General features: G+C 34.8%; 1 protein-coding gene across 1 annotated transcript in view; it reads left to right on the plus strand.

Annotated features, from left to right (window-relative positions):
• The window catches only part of LOC106757003 (TMV resistance protein N-like), a 25,579-nt gene extending 14,435 nt beyond the window's left edge, over positions 1-11,144 (plus strand). The window contains exons 2-6 of the mRNA XM_022784090.1: positions 7,092-7,420; positions 7,521-8,634; positions 8,797-9,087; positions 9,176-9,967; positions 10,064-11,144. Coding sequence (XP_022639811.1) covers positions 7,092-7,420; positions 7,521-8,634; positions 8,797-9,087; positions 9,176-9,967; positions 10,064-10,795 — 3,258 coding nt within the window. The 3' untranslated portion in view covers positions 10,796-11,144. The remainder of the gene's footprint in view (positions 1-7,091; positions 7,421-7,520; positions 8,635-8,796; positions 9,088-9,175; positions 9,968-10,063) is intronic.
• The last annotated feature ends 53 nt before the right edge of the window (positions 11,145-11,197 follow it).

The following is an 11,197-nucleotide window of genomic DNA, read 5'->3' on the forward strand; positions in this document are numbered from 1 at the left end:
AAAAACGGGGACTAAACTGAACATCCGCTTATAACTTAGGGACCAAAAAGAGGTTTAAACCCTTTATTATACTTTATAATAAATTTATACTTCATTATTTGTAAACTTAAACAGATCTGCCAAATTATTCTAAATAATTGGGTGAACACTTTATTATGGGAAATTTCTAAGAACTTGAAATTTGATGAAGACCTGTCTCGTAACGTAGAGTAGGGGTTATGCATGGTGTTGACTTTTAAGAGAAAAGAAAGGAAAAAAAAGAGAATTTTCTATGAAGTTCATTCCTGTAATAATTAACACTGCTGTGATATTTCCATTATGTTTGGTAACATTTTCTCAATGTTATCATTCAGGTTTGATTTCAGAGACTAAAAACAAGCCATCTACGTAACTTTTATTCTTCCTCACCATCTTTACTCATTTTAGTTTAATGGACTAAAAGCAAATCTTGAAATAGCATTTCTGTCTATTAAGATGAGAGAAGGAGAATAGAACATGTCTTTTGTTTTTTCTCTCAGCTAAATGTAGAAGCCACTTAAACACGCTTGTTCGATATATATAGCGCATAGATACCTTGAAGGAGAAGAAATAACACCTGCACTTATGAAGGCAATTCAAGAGTCTATGATTGCCATCACTGTGCTCTCTCAGAACTATGCTTCTTCCTCGTTCTGCTTAGATGAACTTGAAGCCATCCTTGACTGCAAGAATAAAGGGCTACTTGTTATACCAGTATTTTATAAGGTGGACCCTTCAGATGTAAGACACCAAAAAGGGAGTTATGGAGAAGCATTGACTAAGCACCAGAAAAGGTTCAAAGATAAGAAGGAGAAGTTGCAGAAATGCAAGATGACTCTGCGTCAAGTAGCTGACTTGTCTGGTTATCATTTCAAAGATGGGCACGCTACCTTACCAATCTTTTACTTCATAATTTTTGTTGTTAGACTAGAGATAAGATCAATTTATATATAAAAGTGGATGTAAATCTCACTTTACAACTCAAATTTGTGAGGTTGAGTTAGGTTTAAAGTCCATTTTTTAACATGGTATGAATTATAACCTCTCCTGGCGAGATTTTTGTTTATTGAGCATATCATTCCATCTCCTATCAAATCACTTAATAATGTCTAGTTGTACGCATGAGATGTATATACCTCGACATGACTTAACATGATATCAAAGTCATGGTTAGAGTCTATCCCAACGATATATGTTATTGGTTCGACATATTGTTTCACCTGCTATCGATTCACTATTGGACCACATGGATACAAACTTGTTGAAACCTTTTTTGTTTGAAACAGAATTGAATATGAATACAAGTTTATTGGGAGCATTGTTGAGCGGGTCTCTAGCGAGATTGGTCATGGTTGTTGTTTACATGTTGCAGATTACCCAGTTGGACTAGATTCACGAGTACTAGAAGTTAGGAAGCTCTTAGAGGTTGGATGTTATGATGGTGTCCACATGATAGGCATCCACGGAATGGGAGGTGTAGGAAAATCAACACTTGCTCGAGCTGTTTATAATGGTTTAACTGCTGAGAATTTTGATAGTTTGTGTTTTCTTGAAAACGTGAGAGAAAAATCAAACAAACATGGGTTAGAACACCTCCAAAGCATCCTTATATCACAAGTATTAGGAAAGGAGGACATTAACTTAACAAGTAAGCAACAAGGAATTTCAATGATAAAGTGTAGGCTTAAGAGGAAAAAGATTCTCCTGATTCTAGATGATGTTGACAATCTCGGACAGTTAGGAGCACTTGCTGGAGGATGTGACTGGTTTGGCCCCGGAAGCAGAATCATCATCACAACTCGGGATAAACAATTGTTGGCAACTCATCAAGTTACAAGAACATATGAGGTGAGGGAATTGAATGAGAAAGATGCTCTTCGGTTGCTTACATTGAAAGCTTTCAAAAAGGAAAAAGCTGATCTAGATTATGAGTTAATCTTGAATCGTCTGGTAACTTATGCATGTGGTCTTCCATTGGCTTTAGAAGTAATAGGTTCCAACCTTTTTGGAAAAAGTGTGAAAGAGTGGGAATCTGCTACCAGACAGTATAAGAGAATTCCTAAGAAAGAAATCCTAGAGATACTTAAAGTAAGCTATGAAGCTTTGGAGGAAGAAGAGAAGGTTGTTTTTCTTGACATTGCTTGTTGCTTCAAGGGATATGCATTGAGAGAGGTAGAAGATATTCTTGGAGCTCTCTATGATGATTGCATGAAACATCATATTGGTGTGTTGGTTGAAAAATCTCTCATAAAGGTCAGTCTGCTTAGTACAGTCGAAATGCACGACCTAATTGAGGACATGGGTAGAAAAATTGACCAGAAAGAATCAGCAAAAGAGCCGGGGAATCGCAGGAGATTATGGTTGCCTAAAGATATAATCCAAGTTTTAAAATACAAAATGGTAAGTGAGCTTCACCAATGATTGATTTGTTTTCTTATATTGATTCAGTCTTTTGTCTGTCGTAGTTCACATCATAGTTATTTTTTTGTTTTTAAATTTTTCTGTTTATGTTAGTTTTTAAACTTCTCTTAATTGGTGTCTTAATCTTATGCTGTGGTTGATTCGTGCCTTTTTGCAATAACAGGGAACGGGTAAAATTGAAATCTTATGTCTGGGTTTTTCCATTTCTGAGAATGAAGAAACAATAGAATGTGATGAAAACACCTTCATGGAGATGGAAAACCTTAAAATACTTATCAATAGAAATGTTAAATTTTCCAAAGTTCCCAATTATTTTCCAGAAAGTTTGAAAGTACTGGAATGGCATCAATATCCTTCAAATTTTTTACCATCTAATTTTCATCCCAACAACCTTGTCATATGCAAGTTACCTGACAGTTGCTTTGTGTCTTTTGGGTTCCATTCCTCATCGAAAGTAAGTTTAAAAAGTATATTTTTCTCATCTTGTATAAAGTGATAAATGCACTTTAAATTTATCCATTTGGTTCTTATTTCCTTTCCCTTATTTTTTTTCTTTGCAGAAGTTCGAGAATCTAACCAACTTGAATTTTGACGACTGCAAACTTTTAACACAGATACCAGATGTTTCTGATCTCCAAAATTTGGAGAAACTTTCTTTGGAATGGTGTGAGAGTTTAACTATAGTTCACAACTCAGTAGGTTTTATGACTAAACTTAAAATATTGAGTGCAGAAGGTTGCTCCAGCCTTACGAGTTTTCCACCTCTTCACTTGACCTCTCTTGAAAGACTGGAACTTTCATATTGTTCCAGTCTTGAGAATTTTCCAGAAATATTAGGAAATATGAGAAACATAAAGNGACTTGAACTGGTTAAACTTCCCATAAAAGAGTTGCCAATTTCATTTCAAAATCTCACGGGACTCAAAAATTTACTAGTGAGATGTGATTTTGTTCGGTTAAGTAGCATTTTCATGACGCCTGAACTGTCTGATTTTAAAGTTTATAATTGCAAGGGGTGGGAATGGGAAAAATCAGAAGCGGTGTATTGTTTTTGATTAATTTGTTTTTGATAGCAGATATATAGTTCATTTGATGAATTGTTGATGAACTGTGACTAGCAGAAACTTCACGAGACTGGAGGGACAGTGTTTATCTTTCCAGGAGGAAGTGTTCCAGAGTGGTTGGATAACAAAGCAAGGGACCTTCAATCTCTTTCTGGTTTCGAAATAAATTCCCTGCCAAAGTTCTTTGTCTTCTTATTGCACCTGTGCTGGGCCCTTTCGACTTGGCTATACCCATGGTGTACATCGATGGCAAAATTAGAAAGTCTCTTTTTCGTATGAATAAAGAAGTGAAGATTTTGGAATTGGATTATACACATCTCTTTGATATAAAAGAGTCAAATTTCGAAGATGATCTAATGGGAGTGTCTGAAAAGGAATGGAAGCAAGTGGCGGTTACCTATGAAGGTTTGTTTGATACCTCCGTCATTAAAGCAACAGGAATTCATGTGGTGAAAAAGGAAAGCAGGAGCATGGAGGACATTCGATATGATGATCCTTATTCCAACAATAAAGAAGACAATCATCTCAACACTTTCCAATCACAAAACCACTCCTTAAACATGATAGGTTTAATGTTTACATTCATAGGTTCTTTTCTATTGTTTTCTTGCTTCTTCTTTTTTGTTGTATTTACAAGCCTAAGGAGCAACACAACCTGAGTATCACAGATCGATATTTCTTTTACATTGTCGTCAAAGACTCGGTTTTTGTTTCTCAGGACAGTTACATCTTTGTTCTGATAGCAGTTTAGAATGTGGGTTGTTATTCATCATGAATGACAAATTATAAACATTTCTCTTTCATAGAAACAAGAGAAGAGTGAGGATAAATATGGATCATATATATCTTTCTGCTATACCATTGAATTAATCGATGCATGTGAATGATAATCTGTTTGAAGTGCATACTAGGTAGGAGGTTACATATGAGGATGAGATACAGAACTAAATACTAGAATCCACGTTTTCAAACAATTTGATCTAAAACCTTGTCTCTAGATTTTGAAATACTAGAAATATACTATGCAGGAATTTGACATTTATTTTATTCGTGCATTTTTTTTACAAAAATAAATATATAATAAATATTACGATTTTGATCTTGCTGTTCATAAGAGTAACAACTTAAATGATATTAGGCATATTAGGCATGCTCAGAACATTGATGATCTTGATAAACTAAATAAATCTGATAGTATTGGTACTGAACATGCCTTTGATTTTGTGTGAGAGCAAAATTATCCTAGAAGGTCTATTAGAAACATAACTGTTCCTGCTTATTTACAAGATTTTCAAACTTCTTTTGTTACTTAAACTGAAAAGAAAACTAGATATCCCATTGAGGCTCACGTTTTTATGGAAAGACTGTCTTCTTCTTTCAAACAGGTTATTTGCTCTATTGACTCGCGTGCTGAACCAAAATCTTATGAAGATGCTTCATGGTATGAACATTGGAAAAAAGCCATGACAGAAGAACTAACAACCCTTGAACAGAATAACACCTGGCAGTGAGTTCTTTACTAAAAGGAAAGCATGGCATTGGATGCAAATGAGAACATAAAGTGAAGTATAAGGCTGATGGATACTTAGAACGCTACAAGGCACGTTTAGTAGAAAAGGGTTACACTCAAAAGAAAGGATTATATTATCTTCATAACTTTTCACCAATGGCAAAAATAACAAGCATTTGTCCTTAGCTTCTATCCATAATTGGTATTTGAAACAATTGGACGTAAACAATGGCGTTTTACATGGCAACTTAGAAGAGGAAGTTTACATGCAATTACTACCAGGTTTTAAATGTTATGATAAAAATCTTGTTTCTATACATAAACGTTGCAGATTTAAACGTTTATGTATTAATTGAAAAAAAAAAAACATTTTGCATCACACAACCTACACTCACAAAATTGAAGTTTACTGTTTTTTTTTTTCATCTTTTTGTTGCAACTTCATAAAAAACATATGCTTTTGACCTTCCATTAGATTTGGAAGTAATTGGTTCTAACCTGTTTGCAAAAAGTGTGGAACAATGGAAATCTGCTATCAATCAATATAAAAAAATTCCTAACCACATCAAATATTAGAGAAACCTAAAGTAAGTTTTGAGGCTTTAGAGGAAGAAGAGAAGAGTGTTTTTCTTGACATTACTTAGTGCTTCAAAGGATATAAATTGACAGAGGTTGAGATTATGCTTCACTACATTATATCTTTCTTCTAAAAACCTATTAGTGGTACTAGTTATATTCAGTCATCTATTGGGTATAGATAAATATTTTTAAGTCCATTCTACACTACTTTCTAAATATTTTCTCGATTATTAGTCATCATCAATTCCAATACCTATTTTCACTGAAAAAAATTTTGGTTTTTGGAGTGTCAAAGAGATTCTTTTGAAGTAACTTATATGCTATTTTTACTATTTCTATAAACTTGATGAAAGTAAAACTCCAGTTCTTTAATAATATATTGAATCTTTATACTTTTTTCTACTCTAGGGGATCCTCCTCCTCAATGTTATTTGCCATTAAAATGTATCTAGATTTAAATTTAAATACGGATAAGCCCCATTACAATAACAGGGTGCAGGAAGCAAAAGCCCCCATGTGAATTACAAAATAGGCTGAGCCGAACTAACTGCCTAAGTCTATATTTATGCTAAAAAATTGAAGTTATCCATAGAATCATTATCAAATTCGAGGATCAAATTTTGAAATCAAGATAAAATATTTTTATTTTTTAAAATATAATGTAATAATTAAGTTTAAAATTGATAGAAAATTAATTATAAATAGTGTAACAATAAACATATAATCAGCTTTTAAATGACAAAAAGAGAAGAAAGATTAAAATTGAGNAAAAAAAAATCACAATTAACCGAAAGGAATAATGTAAAAATAAACATTTTACAAGAAATGTAGTTGCAAAAACTATCAAAGTGCACGTACGAATGTAAGTAGTAAAAACAATAGTTTGAGATCATTAGGAATGAATACAACTTAGATGAACCCAACTTAATCAAACAAATCAATTTAAACTCAGTTGTTTGGATTGGGTATAGAATTATCAAAGGTGAAAATCAAACCATTATTGTGTGGCTATTGTTTGCATTAATAAATATAATGAGACAAATCAGAAAGACCTGAGACAGATATTTTCCATTTACAGTCCCAACACGCTAGCATTTATTATGGGAAATTTCTAAGAACTTGAAACTTGATGAAGACTTGTCCAACGTAGAGCAGGGGTTATGCATAGTGTTGACTTTTGATGAAAATTGCCAAAATTTTGACGCGCTTTAACTTACAACAGGACCCAGCGAATTACTGTTTGGCACTTGATTCTGCATTGCCTTACATTTCACTCTTCTAATTTTATGTTTATATAAAAGTTTGATTCCATTTACAGTCCCAACACGCTAACAATCATCATTCCAGACTTTGTTCTAATGGCAACTCCAAGTTCCCGTAGATTCACATACGATGTGTTCCTCAGCTTTAGAGGGGAAGACACTCGTTATGATTTCACTGGTTATCTCTACAAAGCTCTATGTGATGGGGGAGTTCACACTTTCATGGATGATGGCAAACTTCAAAGCGGAGAGGAAATCACACCAGCACTTCAGAAAGCAATTGAAGAGTCTAAGATTGCCATCGTTGTCCTCTCTCACAACTATGCCTCTTCCTCCTTCTGCTTGGATGAACTTGCAACCATCCTTGACTGCAATAGTAAAGGGCTGTTGGTTATACCAGTGTTTTATAAGGTGGATCCTTCTTATGTCAGACATCAGAAAGGTAGCTATGAAGAAGCATTGGCTAAGCATCAAAAGAGGTTCAAAGGGCAGGAGGAGAAGTTACATAAATGGAAAATGGCTCTGCGTCAAGTTGCTGACTTGTGTGGCTATCACTTCGGAGATGGGTACCCACCTTACCAATCTTTTTATTTTATTGAAAATTATTATACTTATCACGACATGGTTTTCTAGTTTAACTTAGTTAAACTTTAATGTTTGGATCAGGTATGAATACCAGTACAAGTTTATTGGGAGCATTGTTGAACGGGTTTCCAGGGTGATTAATCGTGTTCCTTTACATGTTGCGGTTTATCCAGTTGGCCTACCGTCACAGGTGCTGAAAGTCAAGAAACTTTTGGATCTTGGATCGCATGATGTTGTCCACATGATAGGGATCCGTGGAATGNGTGGGTTAGGAAAAACAACACTTTCTCTGGCAGTTTATAATTCCATTGCTGATGATTTTGATGAGTCATGTTTTCTTCAAAATGTAAGAGAAGAATCAAACGAAGAGGGGCTAAAACACCTCCAAAGCATCCTTCTTTCAAAAATGCTTGGAGAGAAGAATATCATCTTAACAAGTTGGCAAGAAGGAGCATCAATGATACAGGAGAGGCTGAGGCGAAAGAAGGTTCTCTTGATTCTAGATGATGTTGACAACAGAAAGCAGTTACAAGCATTTGCTGGAAGAGCTGATTGGTTTGGTCCCGGCAGCAGGGTTATCATCACCACTCGGGACGAACAGGTGCTAAAATCTCATGAGATTGAAAGAACTTATGAGATGGAGGAATTGAATGAGAATGATTCTCTTCAATTGCTTATATGGAATGCTTTCAAAAGGGAAAAAGTTGATCCGAGTTACGAGGACGTGTTGAAACGTGTAGTAACTTATGCTTCTGGGCTTCCATTGGCTTTAGAAGTAATAGGTTCCAACTTGGTTGGAAAAAGTGTTGAAGAATGGGAGTCTGCGATTGAACATTACAAAAGAATTCCTAACGGTCAAATTCTAGAGATACTTAAAGTAAGTTTTGATGGTTTGGGGGAAGAAGAAAAAAATGTCTTTCTTGACATGGCCTGTTTCTTTAAAGGAAGTAGTTTGGAAGAAGTTGAACATATACTTGGTATTCTTTATGATAACAACATGAAACATCATATCGGGGTGTTGGTTGAAAAATCTCTCATAAAGGTTCGGTATGGAAGGTTTCGTGTAATTGAAATGCACGACTTGATTGAGGACATGGGTAGAGATATTGACCGGCAAGAGTCACCCAAAGAGCGAGAGAACCACAGGAGATTATGGTTAGGGAAAGATATTCTTCATGTTTTAAAACACAACAAGGTAAGTAAGCTTCATCCATGACTGATATGTTTTATTAGCTTGATTTAATATTTTTATGTCATCTTTTCACATCATAGTATTTTTTTTTCTCTTAGCAATTTTGCAAAGTTCTCTTAACACGTGANTTTTTTGGATTCGTGAACGTGACTTTTGCATTAACAGGGAACTAGCAAAACTGAAATCATACGCCTGGATTTGTCTATATCTGAGAGAGAAGAAACGCTAGAATGGAATCCCAACGCCTTCAGAAGGATGAAAAACCTTAAAATACTTATCATTAGAAATGGTNAATTTTCCAAAGGTNCCAATTATCTTCCAAAAAGTTTGAGAGTACTGGAATGGCATGGATACCCTTCAAATTGTTTTCCATCAAATTTTGATCCGAACAATCTTGTGACATGCAAGTTACCTAACAGTCATTTTACGTCATTTGGATTCCTTGGCTCAGCAAAGGCAAGCTTAAAGATTGTTTTCCTCGTCTTGTAAATTATTGAAAACAATATAAATATCTTAACTTGTTTTCTCTTTATTTTCTTTGCAGAAGTTTGAAAATCTAACTGTCTTGAAATTTGACGGGTGCAAACTTTTAACACAGACACCCGATATGTCTGTTCTCAGAAATTTGGAGGAAGTTTCATTTAACCGGTGTGAGAGTTTAGTTGCAGTTCATGACTCAATTGGTTTTATGAGTAAACTTAAAATACTGCATGCGAAACATTGCATCAAGCTTACGAGTTTTCCACCTCTCAACTTGCCCACTCTTGAAAAGCTAAAACTTTCATATTGTTCCAATCTTGAGAAATTTCCAGAAATACTAGGAAAGATGGGAAACATAAAGGAACTTGAATTGCGTGAGCTTCCCATTAAAGAATTGCCACTATCGTTTCAAAATCTTATTGGACTCGAACGGTTATCCTTGTCATGTGAAAATGTTCACTTACGAAGTAGCATTTTGACGATGCCTAACTTGATTGAGTTTAGTGTTACTAATTGCAAGGAGTGGCAATGGATAAAATCAGATGCTGAAGATAACGTAGGCTCAATGGTTCCTTCAAAGTTAAAGCGGTTTTCAGCACAGTCTTGCAACCTGGATGATAACTTCTTTTCAGCAGGTTTCATGCAGTTGGCACAAGTGCGTTCTTTAATTCTACTGAACAATAATTTCAAACACCTTCCTGAATGCATCAAAGAATTTCACAACCTCAACGAGCTTAATGTGACTCATTGCAAACATCTTGAGGAAATCAGAGGGTTTCCACCAAAATTAGTATATTTCAGTGCACCAAACTGTATATCTTTGACTTCCACCAGCTTAGACATGTTGCTAAATAAGGTTTTGTCTTGCTTTTGAATTTTTTGATTGATAATACGTAGTGCTCTTAATGTTCGTAAGCTAATGAGTTCTTTATGAATTATGTATGACTAACAGGAACTATACGAAGCTAGAAAAGCTACTAACTTCACGTTCCCAGGAGAAAGTTTTCCAGAGTGGTTTGATCTGAAGAGCAGTGGACCTCCATGTTCTTTCTGGTTTCGTAATAAGTTTCCTGCCAGAGTTCTTTCTCTTCTTATTTTACATATGAATAAATATGATTACTTTATCTTTTACCCTAAGGTGTACATTAATGGGAAATGGCAAACAGGCAGTAGCCGCTATTTTTTGGAGCATACGAAATTTGAATTCGGTCTAACATACCTCTGTGATCTAAATTTAATGTATGGTAATTTGTTTGAACAACCTTTAGAAAAGGAATGGAATCACGTGGAGGTTACATATAGTACTCCGATAGGGAAGTCATGGGTTAAAGCAATAGGAATCCATATATTCAAAGAGGAAAACAACATCATGGAAGACATTCGGTTTGATGATCCTTATATCATGGAAGACATCATGGAAGAAGAAGAAAAGGAGGAAGAAAAGGAAGAAGGAGAAGAAAAAGAAGAAAAAGAAGAAAAGGCAAAAGAAGAAGAAAAAAAAGAAAAGGCAGAAGAAGAAGAAAATAGCATCATGGAAGACACCATGGAAGAAGAAGGAAGAAGGGGAAAAAGAAGAAAACTGCATCATGGAAGACATTCCCGGTTTGATGATCCATTTACCAACAAGAAAAGGAAGAAGGGAAAGGAGAAGAGGAACAAGAAGAAAAAGAAAAATAACATGTAGAAGAAGAAGAAAATAGCTTCATGGAAGACATTGGATTTGATGATCCTTATATCACGGAAGACATCATGGAAGAAAAGAGAAAAAAAAGAAGAAAACAACATCATGAAAGACACCATGGAAGAAGAAGGAAGAAGAGGAAAAAGAAGAAAACAACAGCATGGAAGCCATTCGGTATGATAATCCATGTACCAACAAGAAATTGGACAAAGATCTCAACCCTTCTCAATCACAAAACCACTTGTTAAGAATCATAGGTTTCTTCACGTCCAAATTTTTCATAGACCTTTTTCTTTTTTCTTTTCGTGCTTATGTTTTTTACTTTATTTACTAGCCTTAGCACCAACTCAACTAGGATATGAGTGAGATAATTGTAAAAAAACATGTTCATACAAAGATTCAATA

Source organism: Vigna radiata, chromosome 1, assembly GCF_000741045.1.
Source record: "Vigna radiata var. radiata cultivar VC1973A chromosome 1, Vradiata_ver6, whole genome shotgun sequence".
Classification (NCBI taxonomy): domain Eukaryota; kingdom Viridiplantae; phylum Streptophyta; class Magnoliopsida; order Fabales; family Fabaceae; genus Vigna; species Vigna radiata.